This window comes from Wolffia australiana, chromosome 6 (assembly GCF_029677425.1).
Source record: "Wolffia australiana isolate 7733 chromosome 6, ASM2967742v1".
Classification (NCBI taxonomy): Eukaryota; Viridiplantae; Streptophyta; class Magnoliopsida; order Alismatales; family Araceae; genus Wolffia; species Wolffia australiana.
The window spans coordinates 422,496-447,946 of NC_135840.1; the positions used below are offsets into that span (position 1 = coordinate 422,496).

At 39.8% G+C, this 25,451-nt stretch overlaps 3 protein-coding genes across 5 annotated transcripts; 2 read left to right on the forward strand and 1 right to left on the reverse strand.

Annotated features, from left to right (window-relative positions):
- Positions 1 to 247: 247 nt before the first annotated feature.
- RECQL3 (DEAD/DEAH box RNA helicase family protein) lies at positions 248 to 13,629 on the forward strand. Its single transcript, XM_078576324.1, has 18 exons — positions 248 to 540; positions 651 to 766; positions 966 to 1,049; positions 2,665 to 2,805; positions 2,888 to 2,922; positions 3,068 to 3,151; positions 8,637 to 8,725; positions 9,287 to 9,439; positions 9,522 to 9,618; positions 10,243 to 10,246; positions 10,320 to 10,469; positions 10,544 to 10,636; positions 10,709 to 10,774; positions 10,854 to 10,987; positions 12,040 to 12,134; positions 12,195 to 12,322; positions 12,534 to 12,631; positions 12,956 to 13,629. Exons 1-18 carry the CDS (start codon positions 390 to 392, stop codon positions 13,206 to 13,208), a joined length of 1,971 nt encoding a protein of 656 aa, XP_078432450.1. The 5' UTR covers positions 248 to 389; the 3' UTR covers positions 13,209 to 13,629.
- Positions 13,630 to 14,357: 728 nt separating this feature from the next.
- On the reverse strand, positions 14,358 to 17,261 carry LOC144704087 (NagB/RpiA/CoA transferase-like superfamily protein). Its single transcript, XM_078576323.1, has 9 exons — positions 17,122 to 17,261; positions 16,999 to 17,054; positions 16,768 to 16,923; positions 16,566 to 16,665; positions 16,129 to 16,268; positions 15,916 to 16,021; positions 15,089 to 15,227; positions 14,732 to 15,000; positions 14,358 to 14,630 (listed from the first exon to the last, which is right to left on the reverse strand). Exons 1-9 carry the CDS (start codon positions 17,191 to 17,193, stop codon positions 14,565 to 14,567), a joined length of 1,104 nt encoding a protein of 367 aa, XP_078432449.1. The 5' UTR covers positions 17,194 to 17,261; the 3' UTR covers positions 14,358 to 14,564.
- A 35-nt stretch (positions 17,262 to 17,296) lies between these two features.
- Positions 17,297 to 25,042, forward strand: RH1 (RNA helicase 1). Of its 3 annotated transcripts, none has more exons than XR_013581734.1 (11): positions 17,297 to 17,542; positions 17,613 to 17,847; positions 17,961 to 18,215; positions 18,419 to 18,573; positions 18,779 to 18,956; positions 19,042 to 19,229; positions 19,525 to 19,729; positions 20,041 to 20,146; positions 20,294 to 20,403; positions 24,564 to 24,654; positions 24,793 to 25,042. XR_013581734.1 is itself a non-coding variant. In XM_078576322.1 (10 exons), exons 1-9 carry the CDS (start codon positions 17,424 to 17,426, stop codon positions 20,389 to 20,391), a joined length of 1,539 nt encoding a protein of 512 aa, XP_078432448.1. In that variant the 5' UTR covers positions 17,297 to 17,423; the 3' UTR covers positions 20,392 to 20,403; positions 24,793 to 25,042. The 3 variants fall into 3 exon arrangements, 1 of the variants encoding a protein (XP_078432448.1); XR_013581733.1 differs by having other exon boundaries at positions 24,579 to 24,654; XM_078576322.1 differs by lacking the exon at positions 24,564 to 24,654.
- The last annotated feature ends 409 nt before the right edge of the window (positions 25,043 to 25,451 follow it).

Here is a 25,451-nt window from a genome sequence, read left to right on the forward strand (position 1 = left end):
TGAATTACAGTGATCCCTCTCGAATGAAATTAAAACACATTTTCCCTGGTCATGTAACTTTTTCACTAAATTGATGTTTAATCGAAGATCGGGGATTGGACTTGGGAGGCCATTCCTACGTAATGTAAGGTTATGATATGTTTAAAGCTACCAAAAAACTTTTAAATAGTTTTTATTTGTTAGTATAAAAAAAAAATGCCTCAAATGCTTAATTTGGGTGGACTTTATGGAACTCCCGCGCGGCCCAACTGAATTTCAGTTGAATCCAGACAAGTATAAATTCCCGGGTTTGTCTTCATACGTATTCCGGAAGAACCATCTTCGCATTTCCTGCTCTTGATCGCTCTTCTAGATCCTCTCTATCGAATACATTTCTGCTTGAATCTCCGATGAAGAAGAGACAGCTACCTCTGAAAGTGGTCAGTGGATCGTCCAAGGAGCCTCCGGGGAAGGAATTTCTCGAAGAACTGTTGAAATGCCGGTTTGGACTTTCCAGTTTCCGGGACAAGCAGTTCGAGGCCATCCAGGCCGCATTATCCGGTTTGTATGCGAGAAATGATGTGAAAATTTTGGGACGATTTCCGATGAATGATGTGAAATTTAGGCGGATGAAGTTTGTTAGGAATTTATTGCGGTTGTGGTTGTTCTAGGAAGGGACTGCTTCTGCCTGATGCCTACAGGGGGAGGCAAGTCGATGTGTTATCAGATTCCAGCGCTGGCAAAGATTGGCATCGTACTCGTCGTCTCCCCTTTAATCGGTGCGATTGTGGATGCTTTCCAATTTTAATTTTACGGCATCCTTCACTTCTCTTTATTTAAAATTTAATCGGTTCGCTAACTAGTTTTGCCTTTTTCCTGGAACAGCGCTAATGGTAAAGTGCTGCGCTCCTTTGACCTCCTCGCACTCTTGGTGAGTTTTCCTCCTAGTTTCATCACAGAGTCCTTTGATTCTTTTGCCTGAACAGGAAAATCAAGTGAATGCGCTGAGGCAAAAAGGTATTCCGGCAGAGTATCTCTCTTCAATGCAGGATGCCCAAGTCAGAGAAACGGTAAAAAAGGGATTTTTTTATATTCCCAAAATCTGGAAGAGTAATTTCGATTTCTCTGGGTAGATGTTAGCTCGCATTGGGCCATGCTCCTGGACTCTTAGACCCGCTCATTTTACACTTCGATTTTTCGTTCTCTCTTTCTTTCCCCCCCCCCCCCCCCCCCCCCCCCCCTTTCTCGCTCTATCTCTTATTCTCTCTCGCTGTAACGGCCTGGCGTATAATGGATTGAATAGAGACTGTAGACTTTTAGATAGTTATTCACTTCGCAATAAGTTTCTATATTGTTGACCTTTTCTTCTTCACTTGAACTCTCCCCGATCATCATCTCAGATATCTTGTGTTGATTTTCACAATCCTCTCTTTTCTATTTTATGCAATGGTAAAATTATGCCATTGTTTCAGCATGCCTTCTCGGTGTGATTCAAATTCCATTGTCCTCCATTGATATTGAATGGTATCTTTTTTCCTATGATATGGAAGGACGCGGATTTTTCCTATAGCTTTAAAAGCCTACTGTCTCTATTCAATAGGTGGAATGTGTGGAACAGTGGTTGAAAAGTGTAAAATTTTGAACATCTTGGCTTTATTTGCATGAAAATTTTGATCTTTCAGTGTGGTAATCTTTTCCTTTTCATGATCTATCATATCAGTAAAACAAAAGTGATGTCTGCCAATGGCCTTCTCGAATTTTTTTCGGCATTCGATATGTTCATTCCCAAATTTAAACATCTTGGCTTTATTTGCATGAAAATTTTGATCTTTCAGTGTGGTAATATTTTCCTTTTCATGATCTATCATATCAATAAAACAAAAATGATGTCTGCCAATGGCCTTCTCGAATTTTTTTTGGCATTCAATATGGTACAATTTTCTGAGAAAAAGGGATATGACTATCTAAATATGGTTGTCATGCTCTTCTCGGAATTCCGTCAATGCTAAGAAAATGGATTCTTCTCGGTTGTATCCCTGCGGAATCCTTATGTATATACTTTTTTTTGTATCTTGGCTTCTCTCTCAATGAAGCGGTTGAGTAGGAGACTTAATTTCTAGGATCCATGGTAGAATCAACGATCTGAAGGGTGCTCATTCAACTTGAGAGGAAAAAAAATGCCACCATTTCTTAACCATTTGTTACTTGAGCAATCCATGACTCTCACCGATGTGTCATTTGTTTGATGCATTGTTGTCTTTGATACCCTTCTTTGTGATGTTATAAGCCAAAGCATCCCCTCACCTGATCCCACTTCATAGACTTCATATTTTTTGCTGCTAATTTTAGAGACTCCAATCCATCGGGGAGGAGAATTCTCTTTCTAGCATCTTGCGAAGAATTTCTCTTTTCTTCTATGCATGTGTTGATAAAAGCTCGTATAGCTTGTTAAATTGTGTTTCATTACTCTTCACAAATACTCGAATCTATTTGATTAGGGTGATAATGACGTCCAGAAAGGTAGGTCTTTCAGAATGGATACTTTTGTGTTTTCCCGTTGCTATTTCTATAACGTCCCTTCGAAAAACATTAGTAGGAATGGAATAATTCCTTGAAAACGAAATATACCAATAGTTTTGTCTCATGTCTGCTTTCTTCGAACTAAAAGATCCAATTTTCTTCCAGATACAAGAGGAGCTTGATTGTGGACGACCCTCCATTCGTTTGTTGTATGTTACTCCAGAGTTAATTGCAACTCCTGGGTTCAAAGAAAAACTTAATAAGCTTCACATTAGAGGATTATTGAGTTTGATTGCTATAGATGAGGTTATGCTTTAGAGTAAGCTTGTGTTTGACCTTTTTATTAGTTTATCAAGCTCCCCATAATTCAAGTTTTCTCGTTTCTCAGGCTCATTGCATTTCATCATGGGGCCATGACTTCAGGTTTGCTTAGAGATGATGATTTCAGTATCTCACTGAAGCAGTAATTAATTAGAACAATTTATAAGTATACTTATTACTCATTTAACTTTACTAATTTTCTAGTTTAATAAGTTCTCTTATTTTTCACGTCATCATTTGATTCCAGGCCTGCATATAAAAAACTTTCATATCTGAAGATGGCTCATCCTGACGTTCCGTTACTGGCATTGACTGCAACAGCTGGTCCCAAGTATGTGACAAATATTTCCTGTTTCTCACTGTCCTAGTTTTTCTTATGTCTGATTCATTTGCATGTAGACTTGAAAGGTGAAGACTCATTTAGCAGTTAAGGGAAATACCCTTAACTGCTAAACCTTTTTTCATTCAAGTTCAAACCTGATTGCCATACGTGATAGTGCAGCATAGTTTTACGTCTTGACATTGCATAGTTTTGGTAGAAAGCCAGCGTCCGGTTGTATCACGTTGATGCAAATCCCACACGAATTATGGTACCATTCATTAGTGATATCATTCTCTATTATTATTTTCTATGAAGGGAATATCATCTCTTGTAATTTCTCGATATTAAATTATCCTTTGTTTATTTTATTCTATCTGACAGAATTGTGTAGACACTCTTGGGCGAGAATGAGAGAATAGAGGAAGTAGAGAGAAAGAACAGAATTTAAGAGAAAATGTTCACATTTTTTATTACTCAAGTAGGTATATATACAGGCCGTTTAACGGCTAATTTACTGTTCATAACGGCTAGTAAAAACTAGCCGTTATTGTCCCGATTTTAAAATCGGGTAGTGGGCCCCACCGAGCTTGGCCCAAGATATCCCTTTTATTTGACACTCCCCCTCAAGTGCAGGAATGTATACTAGTCATTCCAAGCTTGGACACCAGATATTGCATTTGTTTAACTGGTAAACCCTTTCTAAAGATGTCTGCACACTGCTCCTCTGAGTTGACGTGCTCTGTCCTGAGAATTCCTTGCTCCAGATGATCTTGTATATAAAATCTATCAATGTTCACGTGCTTCATTCGATCGTGATAAACTGGGTCATGAGCAATGCTGATGGCAGACTTGTTGTCGCAGCGTATGATAAGTGGTGTAGAATATGTAATCTTTAAGTCATCAAGTAGGCTTTTGATCCACATTGCTTCATCAATACCCTTTGACATTGCTCTGAACTCAGCTTCAGTACTTGACTTTGTAACCACACTCTGTTTTTTACTTCTCCATGTGACTAGGTTTCCCCCAAGGAATGTACAATATCCCGTAGTAGACCTGTAATCAAGACGAGAGCCAGCAAAGTCAGAATCAGTGTATAAAATAAGATCTAACTTACCTGTTTTCCTGTATGTGATGCCCAGCCCTGGTGTTCCCTTCAAGTACCTGAGAATTCTGTTAACAGCCTGAAAGTGAGAGTTTCTAGGTGAATGCATAAATTGACTAAGTACATTTACCGCATAGCATATGTCAGGTCGTGTATGTGAGAGATATAATAGTTTTCCCACAATGCTTTGATAAGAACTAATTTCGACCTTAGGGTCATCTTCACTAGTGGTTAATTTGTGATTAACTTCTATTGGAGTTTCGCTTATACGACAGTTCATATGTTTGGTTTCATTCAGAATATCTAGAATATATTTCTGTTGTGTCATTATTATCCCTTTACTAGACCTTGCAAACTCTATGCTTAGGAAATACTTTAGAGGTCCTAATTGTTTAACCTGAAAGTCCTTGTTTAAACGTTTTTCAAGATTCTCTATTTCTATAAGATTGTTTCCAGTGATGATAATGTCATCTACATATACTAATAGAATTGTAATCATTCTATCATCTTGAAGCTTAAAAAACATAGTATGTTCCCCATTGCTTTGTCTATAGCCAAGGCTTTTCATTGCTTGGGCAAACTTTCCAAACCAGGCCCTGGGCGACTGCTTCAAACCATACAAGGCCTTGTGGAGTCGACATACTTTACCTTGACTTAGTTGATCCTCATATCCAGGGGGAATATCCATATAAATCTCTTCCTTTAGTTCTCCATTAAGAAAGGCATTTTTAATGTCATACTGATTTAGTGGCCAGTCTAGATTTACTGCTAATGAAATAAGAATCCTAATGGTATTAATCTTTGCAACTGGACAAAGGTTTCTTGATAGTCAATTCCATATGTTTGTGTATACCCTCTGGCTACCAAGCATGCCTTATACCTATCTAGACTTCCATCAGATTTACATTTTATCGTATATACCCATCTGCAGCCCACTGATTTTTTGTCCTTTGGTCGATTAACTATCTCCCATGTATTATTCTGTAGTAGTGCCTTCATTTCCTCATCCATAGCTTCCTTCCATCTAATGTTCTTCATGGCTTCAACTGGGGATTTCGGTATTTGAATGTCTTGTATTGTAGTGAGAAATACTTTATATTCAGGTGAGACCTGTTTAAAATTTAAATAGTTTACCATGGAATATGGTACAGGTTTCACACAAGTTTGTTTTTCCTTCCTTAGGGCTATTGGCCAGTCTATCCCACGGTTATCAGTTTCAATTTCAGTAATGTTACCTTTTTCTCCCCCTTCACTCAAGTCCACAGGGTCTGTTGATTTTTCATTCTTCTTCCTCTGATAGTATTTGGGGTATGGGGTCAATATGTGTATCCCTTCCAGCTCTCTTGTTGTGACTCCTGTTTCATTTGTTTGATTCATATCCGTAGGTTCGATCTCCTTTGTCTCAGTAAGGGAATTGTCAAATTCCTGCTCTGGTAATCCTACTTCTACACGTACTTCTTGGTCAGTATCCATATTTGGTGTTGGTGTCTCTTTACTGGTGAGTAACTGAGTTACATCTTTATGAGCTTCAGTACCATGTGGCTTGTAGTAGAAGGATGTTTCATCAAATACTACATCTTTGGATACAATATACTTTCGAGTAATTGGATGATATAACTTGTATCCTTTTTGAGTAACAGAATATCCAATAAATACACACTTCAAACCTTTTGTAGATAGCTTATTCTGTTTATGCGTATGATTGTATACATAGGCAACACACCCAAAGATTTTAACAGGTAATCCTGTTTTTAGTCGCACATTAGGATAGTGCATTTCCACTAACTCAAGTGGGCTCTTAAAATCTAGAGTCCTTGAAGGAAGTCTATTCACTAAGTGGGTAGCTGTCATGATTGCAAATCCCCATAAGTTTGCTGGGACATTTCCTTGCACTAGTAAAGTTCTTCCCCTGTCCACTATATCACCAATTTTCCTTTCAGAAACTCCATTTTGTTGTGGAGTATAAGGACATGAAGTCTCATGTCTTATACCTTCACTGGTAACAAATTCTAGTAATCCGTTGTTTAGGAAATCTTTGGCATTGTCTGTTCTAAGTCCTTGTCCTGGATCACCAAATTGTCTCTTGATCAAGGCACATAACACCTTGATATTTTGAGTCACTTCGTGTTTGTGTTTCTGAAGAAACACCCAGGTATATCTACTATAGTCATCTACACAGACTAGGAAATACTTGAATCCTAGTATATCCTGTTGTGGAGAGGGTCCCCAAACATCGCAGTGAATTATTTGGAAAGGTTTAGTTGAGTAGGATTTACTTGGTGGATAGGTAGTACGTTTAAACTTTCCTAATTGACACGCTTCACATATCAAATTTTCCATCAAACAGTTTTTGAATAAATGCGGATACATTTGTTTTAAGAGGAAGAAAGATGGATGACCCATCCTTTGATGAATCGCCATAAGTGACTCCTTTGATGTAGCAGTAGCTACTGTTCTCGTTTGATCTCCTCCTAAGACTCCATGTTTTTGGCATGGAAGGTAGTAGAGTCCTTGTTGGACTTTAGCTAGTCCAATCCTCCACCCGAGTTCCTTATGACACAAATAAGCATCCAGATTATCAAACAGAACAGTATACTCATTTATCTTAGCTAACTGTTGAACAGAGATTAAATTCACAAACAGTTTTGGAACATGTAAAACATTTTTAAGTTTGCCAATTGGATGTATGGCCAAATTGCCTATTCCCACTACTGGAAGTAGTGTTCCATCTGCAGTTTGTACATGCTTCCCATGAGCAAGTTTTTCATATGTCATGAAGGATTCCTTCCTAGATGACATATGGTCTGTAGCTCCTGAATCTAGGATCCAAGCAGTTGTTAGATCCTTAGTAAACAAAGCTATTTGTGTTAAAAAATCATTGTTACCCGTATTGGCCATTGAGGTGGAGCCGATGACAGAACCAGAGTGAATGATTGTCTTCAAATTTTGAATTTCCTCTATCACCTTCTGGAGGTCCTGCATTGAGGGAAGAGTATTACCAGAATTTTGTTCCTGCTGGGCTAGATGTGCTCTTGCAATGTGGGGAGGCTTTCCATGTAGTTTCCAGCATTTCTCTTTGGTATGTCCTCTCTTTTTGCAGTAGTTACAGAATATATCCTCTTTGTTAGTTTTTTCTTGATCTCCCTTCTGCTGGGGCTGACCTTTTGCTATATAAGCTGTACCTTCAATGACTCCTTTAACAGAATTCAAACGACTTTCTTCTTGCATCACCTTGGATTCAGCCTCGTCATATGAAGGTTCATCTTCTCGGTTGTAAAGCTGACTCCTGACCAGTTCGAATTCTGGTCTAAGACCATTAAGGAACTGACAGAGGCGATTAGTTGCCTCATGGGCTCTAGCCACTGGATCAGTAGAGGGTGGACGACAATGATCCAGCTCATTGTGAATGTCTCTCAGTTTATTGGAATAGGTAAGCACATCCATGTCTCCTTGCTTGAGAGTATATGACTGGACGATGAGAGTAATTATCTTCGTCTTGTCATGCTTCTTAGAATGATTTCTATGGACGGCTTTCCATAAAGTTTTAGAAGTCGCGTATGATGTGTACCTTGTGAGCTGCTCTGAAGAGAGAGAATCAAGCATCCAACCAAATACGAATTCCTCCTCCATGGTCCATCTCTGGAAGTCTGGATGATCTTCGTTTGGAGGATCTTCAGTCAAAAGGTGTAGAAGATTGCGAGGCTTCAAGGCAGCTTGGATTGTTCTTGACCACAGGAGGAGATTGTGGCCATTGAATATATTGCACTTTGCAAGCACCGGAAGATGCGTCAGCCATCGATCCGGGACGATCAACTGGTGCCCAGATGATGTAGACGATACGGCCGGGGCCTGAATTTTCACTGACTCCTCAGTCATGGTGTAGACTCAGCGGAAGCAATTCTCTGGACGCTTTAGGTAGCCTCCCGTAGGATGCTCTTAAGCTCCAAAAAACAACAAATATCAAATGCAAGATCAGAGATCCTGCTCTGATACCATGACAGAATTGTGTAGACACTCTTGGGCGAGAATGAGAGAATAGAGGAAGTAGAGAGAAAGAACAGAATTTAAGAGAAAATGTTCACATTTTTTATTACTCAAGTAGGTATATATACAGGCCGTTTAACGGCTAATTTACTGTTCATAACGGCTAGTAAAAACTAGCCGTTATTGTCCCGATTTTAAAATCGGGTAGTGGGCCCCACCGAGCTTGGCCCAAGATATCCCTTTTATTTGACACTATCAGCTCACTGGAGTATCCTACTTTCAATTGCTGTGCTTACATCTATGTTTACATGAGGCCTAAACATCCATCTCCCTGGCGGTTTTCATATTTTGTCCCCTTTTTAAGCTTATTCTTTGTCGCTGACCATATTTTAAGCATTTATAATGCAGAGTCGAGAAGGATGTGATAGAATCCTTGGGCCTACAGAATCCCTTAATTTTAAGAGCATCGTTCAACCGGCCAAATATATTTTATGAAGGTAAGATGAGGCATGGTCACCTCTGTGTCTTGCTTGTGAATACTGTTGATTAATCTGTGTCGTAGAACTTCTCTTGTTTATTGCCTTATTTAAAACACACTATATCATCACGCTTGCCTCTAACAGCATTTACAACTTAGAAATTTGTATTTAGGCATTGGAATTTTGGAGAATGTGCTCTTTTATTGGCCCTGGCGGACACACTGTTATATAATCTGCCTATTGGATCCAGCGGGCTTCATGCTATTTCTCTACTTTTTGTCTTCGTTTTTTTATATCCGACCAATACCTAAGGGCAATTCATCCGTTTTTGCGTTTTTGCTTCCGTTTTTGGAACATCCGACCAATATTTGGAACATTCCGTTTTTGCTTTCATCCTCTTGAGGGAGTATAATAGATATGATAGCGACAACCAACGTTCGTGGTGAAGTTATATGAAAAACATGCCTGATAATATTCTGATGTACAAGTTCTCTTAGACTTATTTGTTGGGGATAAAGGTTAGAGTTTTTCTTGGTTGTCTGATACCGTATTGCATGTCTAATTTTTTTATTGATGCAGTTCGCTACAAGGACATTATAGATGATATCCACACTGACTTGTGTAACTTGTTCAAAGCAAGAGGAGCTCTCTCTTCTATCATTTATTGCCTTGAACGGACAACATGCGATTTTTTGTCGGCTAATTTGAGAAAGAATGGTATTTCTTGCTCTGGTATGCTCACGAGCAACATTTCAGAACCCTGGTAGTCCTCAGAAAAAATACCTCTTTATTATTTTCTGCGATTTATTTGCAGCATATCATGCTGGATTAAGCAGTAAGACAAGAAGTGATGTTTTGGATAATTGGATTTCTTCACGAATACAAGTTGTGGCAGCCACAGTGGCTTTTGGGTAAAACCTTTTGTTCTCTCTGAATTTGTCTGTTTCCCCCATCTCGCATATGAAAGTGATTACTTTTTGACGGCATCAGTTAGAACTACTTCCCTGTGTTTAGTGACTTCCTTTACTGGGGGCCGGCATGTTTGTTAGAGAATATCATAGAATATCAATATGTGCTTCAGGATGAAGTATTGACATAAGCTGGAAATTTAAACAAACTGAAATGTTATTGAATCCTAGGCATGGCATTTTCAGACATTGAAGTTTGATTTACGCTCCATATTTTTATCATTATTTTATATCAGTTATTACAATGTTTATTTCTTCTTTCAAAAAAAAAATTACAATGTTTATTTTATGTATATCGTATTTCTCTCATCTCTTGCTTCCTTCACCTGTTTTTACTCCACAAGCCACTAGTTACTGGGAAAGTCTTTCTTTTCGTAAATACATTTATTGCATGACACGATATAGGGACTTAAACATCAGTCTCAGCCCATTCTATTATTTTTTACTGTATAGGGACAATAATATTTTTGTACATTTTATCACTCTTCACCTCTTCACTTAACTCTTATTGTTTTTAATTCTATTGCACGATGCGGGATGTGCGGAAATCTTGGATGACTTTGCCAGAATGGTGCGTATTTATTTTTTCTTATTTGGGGGCCTTTGATTACACATGTCATAACTTACTTGATTTAAATTTGTAGGGAATAGACAAGAAAGATGTCCGATTTGTGTTTCATTATAATATTCCCAAATCAATGGAGTCATTTTATCAAGAATCTGGCAGAGCTGGACGTGATAATCTACCATCTAAAAGTGTTCTTTATTATGGGTTAGATGATCGCAGGAGGATGGTAATTGACCTTTTCTTTCTATTGTCTACCTAGGTTTATCATTATTTTTTATTTTTTGAGGCACTTTCAAACAGGAGTTTATTTTAAGGAATGCTGGGTCGAGAAGGCATAAATCTTCAACAGTAGCGCACACCTCAGTAGAGAAGTCATTGAACGACTTCTCCAAGGTTAGCTAACAAATCAGCTGGAAAGCAGTTTTCCCAAATTGAATCCACAAATGACCAGGCTGACTTGTCCAGATGGTGGAGTACTGCGAAGTATCTGGCTGTCGTAGGAAAAAGATTCTTGAGTGTTTCGGGGAAAAGGTAATCAAGGCCTGCTACTCATAGTGAATTTTATGAAATTTATGCAAAACTATATAATTACAGTTCTCAAACTTTGTAGGCTTCTCTGTTGATGTGCAACAAAACTTGTGATGTGTGCAAAAATCCAAGCGTTGTTGATGGAATGCTTTCAAAACTTGATCATGTTTCATCCAGCCAACAGTTCTATGGGCCTGCGCCTGTCTTCGTGAAAAGGTTCTGGGTTATTTTCATCCTTTTTGGTACTCTTTTCATGTCTAGATTTTCTAATACACGGGACGATTAAATAACTTGTAATTTATTTCCGACAACTAGGCAACTGTATCTGATGATATCCAACAACCTCTACGTGTATCGTTGTTACTTCAGCTCGTAAGAAGCATTTTGGTCATTCACATGATGGGTGTTTTTCCCTGTAATCGGAGCAACAATCCCTTTAGGAGGGCAAGCAGCAACCTTTGGAGATTTGATGCTTATGTTTGTCTAGATTAGCCCTCGCCCTTGACAGTTCATAATCCGGTCGACATCTCCCTCATCCCTTGGTTCTTATCCCCCCAGCACCCTGTCCCTCACTACCTTAGCCACGGGTATAAAGAAACACCTCAGCCTATCTTTTTCATACTGTATGTTCGTTAGTGGGATTCGTAGATAGATCCACTCAAACTGGTGCTTAACTTTTTCACCCATTTTGTTCTCTCTTTACTTCCTAACTGTTTCTTTGGACAGGGTTTGAATTCCATAAATTATCGTTGATATGGTATTCCGCACTAATGAATACTGTAGGTGAATGCCCTTGCTGATATTTGATAGTCCCTTGCGAGCTCGCCTTTCTGTACTATACAAATGAAATTAAAGATGGCTTACTCTTGCGTATGTGTATTGTGATCAGTGTATTATCCTATTTCCACAAAACTGATTACCTTGTTCCTGTATTTGTCATAAAAAACTAAACGTTTTCTTATACATGTCTTATTCTTGTGCGTGCCAGTCTCCCTCTTTTCATCTTTTGACTGCGACATGTTGTTCTGTGTGATCCATTCTTTAGATGTTAGGAGAATGCCACTAGAATGGTTTTTTACAGAACTGGTTTCATCCGTGGAAAACATAAATTATTTTGTTTTTAAAGTTAGCATGATTTTTTTATTGTAAGTAGATTTCGAGAGATTAGCAACAAAGTGAAATAATATGCTCTGAAGGTTCATTTTCAAATCTACTTTCGGTTGCTGCTTCTAATTCCTATCCTTTCCTCCGATGGGCACTGATTTCAGCTCAGAGGTTCATGCTTCAGTTGACCGTGAGACAGAGTTTTGGAACAGAGAAGGGGAAGAAAATTCATCTGAAGAAAGTATCTCTGCTTCAGAAGGTAAAAATTCAGATGATTTGCTGACTTCCCCCCTTCGAATTCATAACTTTCGAGAAACAGATGAAGGAGATACCATGGAGACCTCGATCAAGTACACATCACGTGGAAAAATAAATGTCAGAAGAATTGAACAGTTACAGAAAGCCGAAGAGAGGTTCTACGCATCGAATGGCTGTGCTAAAAGAAAGGTCAGAGAATTAGTAACCTTGTAGATATTTCTCTTCTCTGTGACCCGGCTTTCTCAACCTCCATAAATCTCACCGGCCTTGTATGTATTATGATTATCAGCAACATAAGTTTTAGAATCAGTTGTAGTGGATAAATAACAACATTAGTATTAACTTAATCAGCTTGAACCACCACAAGACTTTGATATGAGCTCATTGAACTATACTGCAGACCGCAACTTCTGCTATTCCAGATTCACTGAGGGAAGCAGCTAAGAAGAGGCTTTGCAATGCCTTAAATCAGGCGCATATGCGGGCTGGGACTCCTTTGTACGTTTCTCTCTCTCTATTTCTCTGATTCCATTTCCTTTTTAAGTCCCAACTAAATATGACAGGATAAGCCGCCCATCGCCCTGGAAACTCGAAATAGACCCTAAAATGGCTAACTTCACATAAGGGCTTCATCTACCATTATAGGAAGATAAACTCTCAAACAATATCATAAAACACCCTATTAAAGTGAGGAATAACGATCCTCCTCGGCTGTAGAACAACTGACTTTGAAGAGGGAGCCTAAGGATCAAGCTTTGATGAAAGGGGGGAAGAGAGAGTACAGATAATTTTGTAATCTAATGAAGGCATTCAATTTTTTAGACTTTATTCCCCCAGGTGTGACCTGGATGTATCCGCCTCCCTTCTAGAAGTGGACTGCTATGAGAAATTCAAGCGGGCGGGCCGGAACTTCTACAACTGTCAGGTAGCTGGCATGGTGAGATGGCTATCTTCTTCAAGCTATGCAGAAATAAAGGCCCGGCTCAGCACCCTTGCTACCCAACTGCCCATCACGACTACGCCAGATGGTCTTGTTCCTGAAAATTCTTCTCAGAAGGGCAACATGGGCTCATAATCAGCTGCTAAGTCAGACCGAAGCAAAATCAGGTATTTTCATACATTATCATTTGCTAACTAACTGAGTTCTTGAGGTGACTATTCGAAGAGCAATCCAAGGAAAAGGAGCCATATTTTCTTTCATCTCCATCTTTGAACGAGGACCAGGTGGAAAAAAATATTAGGTCTTGAGGTAACCTTTATTTTGATGTGATAACTGGGCTGTGAGTTAAAGTGCTTCACAGTAGAAGAATTGGTTTTGTGCCTCTTACCAGCCAAAACATTTCTTATAGTTTGGGGGTAAACTTTAAAACTTCAGCTTTGTGAAAATTCTGTAAATTTCCATTTCCTTGTCTATTTCTAAATCTGGTATACCCATTTTGGCTTTGTAAGCATACCCATTTTGCTTTCATAATCGGACATACGTTTGATGGGCCCTACCCTGAATAAGAGTTTCCCTATAATGGTGTCCCGCATTCATGACGGGCTTAACAGTTTAATATTAAACATCTTTAATGTATAATAAACGATTTAAAAGATTAAATGATTAAACGATTATAATTAAACGATTTAATAAGAGTTTCCCTGTATTTAACGATTTGCTCTCACGATGAAACGATTTAATAAGAGTTTCCCTGTATTAAACGATTTAAAAGATTAAATGATTAAACGATTATAATTAAACGCATCTTTAATGTATTTTCTTATGGCTTCTGAATATAGTAAAATAAGACGGTGATCCAGTATTGAGCAACATTCATCAATAAAGATATATTCTTTACCATGACATGCTTCTTAATTCATTTCTAATCTTTTCTGCAGACGAGTTGCCTATCATAATTGTTAAACCTCTTCCTTATGCTGTTCTTCCAAAACATTACAATGGATCAAAAATAAATTTAAAAGATGAGCTATCAGTAACCAACACTCCTTTTTGTATATCAAGTTACAACCTTTTTGTTTAATTGCAATTCAGAAGCTTGAGCTGTATCAAATCATGACCAGATAGTTATCGTTTGATGCATCACAGTTACAAAAAACGGAACGAAGAAAAAGCGTGATGAACCATTTGAACATGATCTGGGAGTGATGATCCTGGCGTCTTCCTAATGCAAAGACCAAATGATCAAACATTTATTTCCAGTACCGTAAAAAATAGCTTCCTGACTGTCAAAAACAATAATTTTATTTTTTTTTATTCCAAAAGAAGATTCAGTTTCACGCTGTTCTCTCCATGAACTCCTTGATGGATAATGAACAATAGTATTATTTTTTATTACATGAGCATATTCAGCTTCACCCGTTCTCTCCATGAACTCCTTGATAGCGAATGAACAATAATATTACTTTTTTTATTGCATAAGAATATTCAGCTTCACGCCGTTCTCTCCATGAACTCCGTGATGGCGAAAAAACCCTCAACGTTCCTCGTAATGACTCCCTGCTCGGATTGGAATCCAAGCAGAGAAAAAAACAAAAAAAAAAATTAGATTGGTCTTGAAAGAATTTAATTTTAACAGTGGATAGAGATATATAGTTCACCTTCTCTGTGATGATTGCGGTTATGAGGTTAGAGGGGGTGACATCAAATGCTGGATTCCAGACATCAATGCCTGATGCAGCCACCCTCTCTCCAAGTCCTCCATGGGAGAAGAGCAGTTCGTTTGGAGACCTTTCCTCTATGACAATCTCCTCTCCTGACGCCATTGACCCGTCTATCGAGGTCAATGGCGCTGCCACATAGAATGGAATTCCATGGTGTGATGCTGCCACTGCCAGGCTGTAAGTTCCAATCTTGTTGGCAGTATCACCTGTTAGAAGCCCCCCACAAGGAAATCATCAATTGGTTGATGCCAGATCTTTTTTGGATCAGATGATTGATGCTGGCAATGGGATTACCATTGGCAGCTATCCGATCTGCTCCGACAACGATGGCATTCACTCTGCCGGCCTTCATCAGTGCTGCCGCCGAAGAATCGGCAATCAGAGTTGCCGGTATCTTGTCATGGACCAGCTCATAGGCGGTGAGTCGAGAACCCTGAATGCCCAATTGTTAAATTGTATGGGCATAGTGTTCTGGACGCTGGTCCGTCAACTTATCTATCTATCTATCAATTTAAACATGTCTCTTTGCATCAGTTTACCTATCAATTTATCTGTGAATCTTCTATGAGTCTATATATCTATATGCATATCTATGTATATCAGTCTACCTAGCAATTTATATGTGAATCTTCTATGAGTCTATATATATATATATACATATCTATGTAAATCAGTCTACCTACCAATTTATCTGTGATTCTTCTATGAGTCTATACATCTATATACATATCTATGTAAATCAGTCTACCTAGCAATTTATCTGTGAATCTTCTATGAGTCTATATATCTATATACATATCTATGTATATCAGTCTACCTAGCAATTTATCTGTGATTCTTCTATGAGTCTATATATCTATATACATATCTATGTAAATCAGTCTACCTATCAGTTTATCTGTGAATCTTCTATGAGTCTATATATCTATATACATATCTATGTAAATCAGTCTACCTAGCAATCTATCTGTGATTCTTCTATGAGTCTATATATCTATATACATATCTAAATCAGTCTACCTAGCAATCTATCTGCGATTCTTCTATGAGTCTATATATCTATATACATATCTATGTAAATGGGTTTCTATAGATTTGCAGAGATGAAGAACTAAACATGCCTGGTTGAATGGGCGCGTTTCAGTACAGTAAGCTCTCTCAAGCTGCCCTCCAGAGTGGAGCGCCCGGATGACTCCAAGAGCCGTTCCATACCCTGCGGTGGCAAGACTACATACAGCAACCCAGTAAGTAGATAAGAGTATCCAAGATTAGGGTTCTTGACCATGAGAAAACTTGATGAAAAAGCTAAGAGAACTTGAGATTAAGGATCAAACCTTCCAGTGTTGCAGTGAGTTAGAACAGACAGCTGCTTCGTCTGCAGGCCACTAGCAATGATGGCCGCTCCATGACACCCTATGCTTTTGTTGGCAGCAACATCATCAGTTAGCATGATCTCGGCTGCTTCTAAGTAAGCCTAGAATAATAACCCAGATGAAATGTCAACAAGAATGTCGACTTTGGATATCTGGATCTAGAATTCCGATTAGTAGGATATATTGAGTTCACTTTCTTTTCTCAAAATTTCAATCATGTCCTAACTTGATAAGAAATCATGGCATTTATTATCATCTCCCGGCTCTGAGTAGAGAAAAATGCAACTCTGATGATACGTATAAACGAATGGAAGTTTTTGAGTAAAAAACACTACCGGTGACGGATTATGAGCTCGAATCGTAACTAGGGGAAGGGTTTTTCTCAGCAGAATCCTCACCTGGAAGACAACTTCAGGATTAGATGTCGTTTCAGCGACCTTCTTGACAATATTCTGAAGCTTCACCGTAGCTTCTGATAGGTTCACAGCAGTTGGCCGGCTGTTGATCCAGCAAAAAACAGATTCAACTCGAAGAAAAAACCTCAAGAAATTCAGCAACTCGAAGCCGATCAAGATCTTCCGTTTTTTGCGAAATGCAGACCTTGATTCGAGATATCCCAATCGTTCGACTAGGAAAGAAGCCGCGTCCACCGCCGTGCCCTTGAAATCGGAGTTGGAAACCTCCACAGCAAGCGAGAGCGCAGCGGAAATAGCGATCGCCGGAGCTCCACGCACGACCATCTCCCTAATCGCGCTCCTATCACCATCACAAGGCAAAATCTCAGCGCAATCGCCTTTCCAGATTGGTGGCGGATTGCGAAGATCGAATTACCATCCATCTGCAGCAGTATGAATCTCCAAATAAACCGTCTCCTGCGGAAGCTTTCTCTGTTCCCACAAACCCGAATCAGAGAGAGATCTAGCAAGAAAGAGAGATCTAGCGAGAGAGTTCTACCTGGTCGAGCAGAGAGAGGGAGCCGCGAGAGTAGCAGATGGCCTGGAGAGAGATGGCGGCTTGGTTCGCCATTTTCGCGATCTCGAGCTCCTTCTACCTTCTTCTTCGAGCTTCAGATTATCCTTGTCGAGCTGCTTCTCAGTCGCAGATAAAGAACAGACAACGTCGTCCGTTTCTTTTTTTTTTGAATAATCGAATTGTGCAGTTCGACCTCCGTTTCAAAATTATTTCTGTTTCTACCCTTCATCGAACAGTGACCTATATATACTCTCGAGACCGCCTCCGGTTCAGCTCCCGGGAAGATGGACGAATCCAGGAAGAAGAAGAAGAGCGAGCCGGTTCTACCATGGATGAGGCAGCCTGTCGACTTGCAGCAGTTTGAGGAGCTTTCTCTCGATCTTGTTCCTTGCCTCGATCCAAGGTAGTGTAGATTAGAAGTTTTCTGTTGAAATTTCTCGATTTTTTGTTGAAATTTGTGGGGGATTTTCTAGGTTAAAGGCCGCGTTGGAGAAGATTTCCATCCGCTCTCTCTTTCCGGTGCAAGTTGCCGTGTGGTCTGAGACCATCGGGCCTGGGGCTTTCGAGAGGGATCTCTGCATAAACTCACCCACGGGAAGCGGGAAAACCCTAGCGTATGCATTGCCGATGGTTCAGCAACTTTCCTCGAGGAAAATTACCTGCCTCCGCGCTTTGATCGTGCTGCCTACGCGCGATCTAGCTCTCCAGGTTCGCTCTCCTGCATTTCTTCATTCCTAATGTTGCCTAAGATAATTTATCATTAGTGACCAAGAGATTAAGATTTCGCTATTTAAACTCGCTCAGTCATTTTCTAAATTCAGGTGAAGAAGGTTTTCGATGCTGTGGCGCCTGATGTAGGTTTGAAAGTGGGGTTAGCGGTTGGACAATCTTCTGTCGAGGAGGAAATTTCAGTTCTGATAAAGAAACCAAAGCTTGATGTCGGAATGTCGTTTGATCCAGAGGAGTATCGGAAAGAAGTCCAATGCTCTGTGGATATCCTGGTGGCAACCCCTGGCCGACTGATGGACCACATAAGAGCGACCAAGGGTTTTAGTCTAAGACATCTTTGTTATCTGGTATGGTTTCCATTTATCATTTTAATTCTGTGATATTTACCGCTTATAGATTCCCAGAGAGAAAAAAAATCTGACAATGAGTCTGATTGTCGTAAACTCCATACTATTACATTCAAGAACGCTCCATCATAGATAGTCTACCGATGATATCTTTAAGTTTATTCTGATGACTCTCTAAGGAATGTAGGGCATTACATTTGCAGGTGGTTGATGAAACTGACCGCTTTCTGAGAGAGGAATACCAGTCCTGGTTGCCGACAGTTCTCCGTTTGGCATGCTTGGATAAAGTGGAAAACTGTTACAATGCAGGTAGTAATGCCGTCTCGACGATTGGACAGTTGAGAACCTTTAGAAGAAGGTGAGTGAGGAAGTTTTTTTCTAATTCCTCTCTGATGATAAAATTTTGTGGTTTTATTACGGGCTTTTAAGATTTTAATGGATTTTATTCTTCGAAAGTGTGGACTTGTTTGGTGTTCATATTGGTTTTTTCATCTTGTTTTTTACATTTTGACATCCATTTCTTCGATTTTTATGTAAAATAATGTTTTTAAGGTTTCTTTCAGTGGTGTGGAGAGAGGATTTAAGGATAAGATGAGTCCAAGACTTGTCAAGCTTGTACTTTCAGCAACCCTTACTCAGGATCCAAGCAAGCTCTCCCAACTAGTCCTCCACCACCCTCTGTTCTTGACAGCTGGCCATAAACGTTATAAACTCCCGGAGACTCTAGAAACGTGCACTCTGGTACGTAGGTTAAGATCAATATTTGACATTTTTTTGAAATCTGAATTATCGTCATCATCAATGTTAATTGATTATTTTTGGACAGCTTTGTGAATCTAAGACGAAGCCTCTGTGCCTTATTGCGCTTCTTCACAGCTTAAGAGGAGAGAAATGTATAGTATTTACGTCGTCAAAAAAAAGAACCCGCAGGCTCACTGCATTGTTGAAATTCTTTGGAGAACAACCGTTTAAATTTAGTCAATTCTGGGGACAACAACATCAATCGAGAAGAAGGTTGAGTTCATTCACCCATACCCGATTTTTTTAAGGCTATTCTGGGGACAAGTAAAACCTAAAAATATATTTATTTGTTCCAGTAACTCAGGAGTAAATTGAGCATTTCAGTGGATAAAATATCCTATTTGTTGTTTGAAATTTTGCAGCCGTGATCTTTACCCTTGTATTTTGTGGTATATATACCTTTTATTTACTCTGCCATTCTTTAAAATCTCTTAAAAATTGTTTTCGTTAGATCACTTTACATTAGAGTGGTATAGCTGACCAAACTTTGTGTAATTTTCTCCTGCAGCAAAACACTAGATTCATTTAGAAGAGGAGAGATAGATGTTCTCATTTCATCTGATGCTATTGCCCGTGGGATGGATGTAGAAGGCGTGAGAAATGTCATAAATTATGATATGGCTCCGTATGTCAAGACATACATCCACAGAGCTGGACGGACGGCGAGAGCTGGTCATTCGGGTCGTTGCTTTACGATATTGAGAAAAAATGAAGTACGCAGACCCCTCAGAAAATTTCTTGAGTAGCTTTCTTGGGCTTAAACAATAATAATCAACTCGGGCGCTAGAGCCTGTGACAACCTTTGAATTAGTATCAATGCGAACTTGCGACTTTGCTTCTTGCTTTGGGCTTTCAATCTAGGTTCTTTACCTGGGTTTTAATTATATTTGGTTATAGAGTATTAAGTTTTTGTCCCATGTTTTCTCACTAATTGACTTTTAGACATTATCGGCTGTCTCTTTTATGATTTGTTCAGTGGATTGGTCCGCCTTAATTATGTGACCGGTTTTTTTTATATACTCAGTTCAAGCGCTTCAAGGAGATGTTGCTAAAAGCAGGTGAGGCTGCCTGCGAGGCTTACACCCTTCCTGCTGATCTAATGGATAAGCTACGCCCTCTGTATGATTCTGGTGAGTTTATTTCTTTTTCTCTCTCTCCTATCTCATTCTCACTCTTTCTATCGCTTTACTTATTTCTCTCTCCCCCCCCCCAACCCTTACTCTCCATTTTCTTCAAGATCAATAACGCATTTCTGTATACATGCATCTGGACTTTAGCCTTGGCGAAACTAAAGGAGTTAGATGTGGAGACAAAAGGGCTGAAGAGAAAGAAAGATGATGAGGAAGGTTATGGTCCATCTGTTGATGACGCCTGATTTCTTCCAACGGTTAGACTTTTTCTTTTTGCAATATTTTTTAAAATAATATTTTATCCAACCCAATGCTGTCCCTACTTGCACTGCAATAGAAAATTTGGTTGAATTTGATGCGAGAATCTGATGATTTCTATGATCACTGAATCAAAAACATGAACTAGGGAGTTCTCATTTCTCGTATTGCATTGATATATTTTTGTGAAGATTCCCACAGTAACGGGTTAATGAGTCAAAAGGAAAGATTTTTACACATCTTCATCTAAAAAAACTTATATGCATTCATCTCTAATCAGGTATAGAATGGAAGTTAAAGCAGATTACCACAAGAGCAGGAGTGCTAGCTTGTTGATACAAAAGCCAAACATTGGCATGCAACAGTTAGATTGTCAGCTCAAATGAATATCATTACAGTCAACATTATTCTCATATCAGTTCCTATTTAATGTTTAGATCGATACTCTGCTTAATGAATATTCTAGTGTTTTCTAGGGGGGATCCAAAAACGGTTCAAGGAGCTTTCCTTGTAGAAAAAGGGAGAAATTATAATTTATAGGTGCATTTTCAGGAACTGAAATATACCACTCTCAATATTGATCTAAAAATTAAATTACATTCAACATTGATTAAGCAGCTGATGGTGGCCTGGAATGAGACAGTGTTTTCTAAAGAAGACAGTTGGACGGGACTATTCACGGCTGCAGTACAATTGAAGAGAAGGGATGGTTTTCAGATGGTGGTCATATCTGTCTATGGGCCGGTGAACCCGGTTCATAGGATATCCCTCTGGGGAGAGTTGGCAGAGGTGGTGTCAAAATTTCAAGGATTACCACTACTGTTTGGGGGTGGTTTTAATGTGATGTTGGAGGCGGAAGATAGGCCTAATGGAGCGGGAGAACGTGACCGTGGATCTGAAGAATTCTGGGCTCTTATCGCATATGCATCACTAAAGGAAATGGGGTCGGGGGATTGCACATACACATGGAGGAGCTCGGCGGGCCCTACAACTCTGTCGCGACTGGATCGTTTTCTATGCTCGGTGGAGCTCCTTGAAAAATTCCCGCTGGCAGATGTGAGATCGCTTCCCTGACCCTTGTCAGACCACACTTCGATAATTTGGCATTCGCAAGAGAGAACCTCGCGATCCACATATTTCAAAATGGACAGGTCTTGTCTTTTAGAGGAGGGCTTCAAGGAGGAGATAGCAAGATGGTGGACTGATGTTCTACAACAGGGGTCTGTCATTACAAATTTGTCCAACAAAATTGGAGCCCTACGCAATCATCTCTTAAAATTGAGAAAACATATAAGAGAGAGGCGAAATAGAAGGCGAGTTGAAGCTCTAGTCAAAATCAGGGTTTTGGATGACCTAGAAGATGTTAGAGTTTTAACACAAGTGGAATCAAGAGAGCGCCACAAACAAAGAGAGGTAATTGCCGATGAGGATAAAAAAGTGGAGATGGATTGGAGACAGAGGTCGAGACAACTGTGGCTGAAGGAGGGAGATGCCAACACAAGATTCTTTCATCTCGTAGCAAATGGGAAGAGGCGAACAAATCAGATATTGTGGGTGCAAGCAGGAAACCAAGCATACATCGGTGCCCGAGCTGTTGGCAGAGCACTGACAGATCACTTTAGGAGCTTCTCAAGATGAGGGGCTAGACACCTATGGAGGTGGAGCGGAAGAGGAGCAACTAGACTAAATGCGACTCAGTAGAGAGACCTGGTGCGTCCTTTCTCAAAAACAGAAGTCCTTGCTGCAATTAAGGGACTAAATAAGGAAGGAGCCCCAGGGCCTACTTGGCCTCCCAATCTTTTTTTATAATGTCTTTTGGGAGACAATCATGGCAAAGGTAATGGCTACGGTAGAAGAATTTCGATAAGGAAACTTTGGGTTGGAAAAAATCAACCGAGCTTATTTGGTTCTCCTCTCAAAATGTCAAGGAGCTACTAGAGTGGGAGATTTTCGACCTATAGCGCTATCAAATTCCATATATTTAATCATAGCCAAGGTCTTGGCCAATCGGCTCAGGGAAGTGATAGGCGACTTGGTAGGTCCTTTTCAATCTGCCTTTATTCTTGGGAGACAACTGATTGATGGTGCAGTCGTGGTTTTCGTGGTGGTTTTCCAGCTGAATGGGTAGGATGGATGAAAAAATGTATTACATCCCGCTCTTTCGCGGTGCGGGTGAATGAACGCCCCGAAGGAGGTTGGATTCAATCGCAACGAGGGGTTAGACAAGGATACCCTCTAGCCCCGCTACTTTTTGTCTTGGCCGTGGATGCCCTTTCCATAAGCACAATGGAGACTTGCTCCAATGGTCTGCTAAACGATTTTCGGACCTCAAGTTTGCCGACAGGTATTCTTCTTCTACAATATGCGGACAATACCACCTTTTTCATAGAGGGGGCAGAGGAGGAGGCCAAAAATCTATCCATCCTACTTGACTTGACCTTTTCGCAGACTGTTCGGGACTACACATTAACCGTGCCAAATCAGCCTTTGTCGGGTTCGGATTATCGCAAGAGGAGGAAGCTCTACGCTCTAGAGCCTTGGGGACACCTAGCGGTACACTTCCCATGAAATATTTGGGTCTTCCATTGACAGAGGGTCGGATCAAAGCTATAGACTGGCATCCAATAGTGGAGAAGATAGAGCGGAAGTTGGAGGGATGGCAAAGCAGAGTGTTATCGAGGGGGGGGGGGGCGATTGGTGCTTCTACGCTACGTGTTGTTAGCGATACCTATTTTCTAGCTCTCAGTGTTGAAACTACTAGTGGGGACCAAGAAGCATCTAGAAAGTATGATGAGAAGATTTGTATGGAAGGGTTCAGGATCGGAGGAAGGGAGGGTGATATCCCTCGTATCGTGGGATACTGTATGCAAACCAGTTTGCGTGGGGGGACTAGGAGTTCTTAAATTACAAGATCTCAACCTAGCATTACTGGCCAAGTGGGTGTACAGACTTATGGGACAGGATACATCGATGGCTACACTAGTTTTGAAAGACATGTATGGCTCAAGTTTGAACTGGGAAGTTCGCAGATATCCAGTCCTAGCAGCCTCTGCATTTTGGCAAGGGTTGAGGTATGTGTTTCCTCAAGTTCGAGATTTATTCGAAGCCAAGCTAGGAGATGGCACTTCATTCCGGTTTTGGCTAGTCGCATGGATCCCCCTGGGCACATTGAAGACAAAATTCCCACGCTTTTATGTCCTTGCAAGGACCCCCCAGGCCACAGTGGGCAAGTGTTGGGATGGCACATGGACCCATGCCTAGGTGACACCTTATCCGACCAAAGACTGGAAGACTATACAAGGTTGCAGCAAATAATAATCCACCTACACCCTGGAGGAGGGACACAGGATGGGTGGAAGTGGATAGGCGCATCCTTTTCTGTTCGAGATGCTTATGTAAAGCTTAGCCGCAGATAGGAAGAGGAGGAACTGAGGATGTCGCACCATATGGAGACAAAAGTTTCCCCTTAAGGTGAAAATATTCTGTTGGCTGCTCCTCCGACGAAGAATAGTGACGAAGGTTTTTCGGAGGAGATGGCTCCCAGAAACTTCGGCATTATGTACATGTACAAACGGTGATGAGGATATCGCTCCCCTCTTTTTTGATTGTTCCTTTGCTCAAACGGTATGGACCAGTGAGCCACTCAAGGGGGTGGATATCTCATCAGAGGTGGCGTTTTGGGAGTCACTACAAAATGGAGCAATTAGGGGGTGAGCTGGACAGGTTTGACCCTTCGGAGTGCTATGGGCACTATGGCTGTACAGGAATGAAGTCATCTTTAACGAACGGGAAGCATCGACGGAAGCGGTGATACAGGCAGCTGCGGGTTTTATTGTTGCATGGTGTAAAATCCTAAGGCCAAGGCCCTGGACGGCCTTTTGGGCCCTTCATGTACTTATCGTTTATATTTTTATCTCACTGGGAAGGTCACTGACTTTGTGTGATCTCTCCTATCATTATTTCCAAAAAAAAAACATTGATTAAGCAGATTGTAACCTAATATTACTTTGATCTAAACATTACTTTTTTCCTTCCAATGCCACATTTTCTCGCTGCCATAAATTAAAATCATAGATTGTAACCTAATACCAATCTTAGTGTAACCTCTTGATGGGAAAATTTCTGCATTCTTATGTTGACTGAGTCTAGACGATGTCAGAATAATTATTTTCAGATATCATCGCACCATATATGCAAATACTTCTTTCAAAAGGTGGTTATACTGTGAGCCAGCATAGCAGGATGAGCTGGTGAGTTATTCCATTATCTTATATTTGTAATAGCCTCCTAACTTAATTTCAGTTTTTTTCCATGGATTAAAATGAGCATTTGAGTACGTATTAAATTATTTTTTTGAAAATTTCTGTGTCATGCATTATTTGATGCAGGGGGTGTTGGCTGTCAGAGTAATGGTAAATGATTCACCAATGTTACTATTGGTCAACCATTGGACGCAGCGTAAGGTATTCAGGTTTTCTTGCAGTGAGTGGTGTGATTACCAAAGATAGGGTTTTGAAATTGCGCTCAGTGTAAAAATTTTATTCATTTTTTTCCAAATTAGATTAGTATTAAGTGCAATTGAATATTATTATACAAGACTATTAATAATTTCATTGATACATGTTTGAGATTTAGTAAGCTTAATATTGCTTTTAAATTTTCGGAATACACTGATCACATTTTATTAATATCCAAGGTTTTATCCTTTATTTGATTTTTTAGTCATTATAAAATCTTAGAAAATAGTAATCATCCATGGTATATAAAAAATATGGTTTCTACTGAAGAAAATTCAGAGAAGGTTTTAAAATTTCTATGTAAGTGATCTCCATTGTGCCTTTGTGAAGGAGTCGATAGTTCTCGTCGTTTAGAAGATTGAAATGAATTAAAATCAAGTAAAATTTATGAGAATCTTCGTAACAACATACTCTAACTAGATTCATTGAAGGAATATTACATCATCTTCTATCCTAAATCTTTATCTTAGTGATTCAGAAATTATAGGGTAAACCAAGTAAAAATCAAAAGAACTAGGGCCATTAATAAA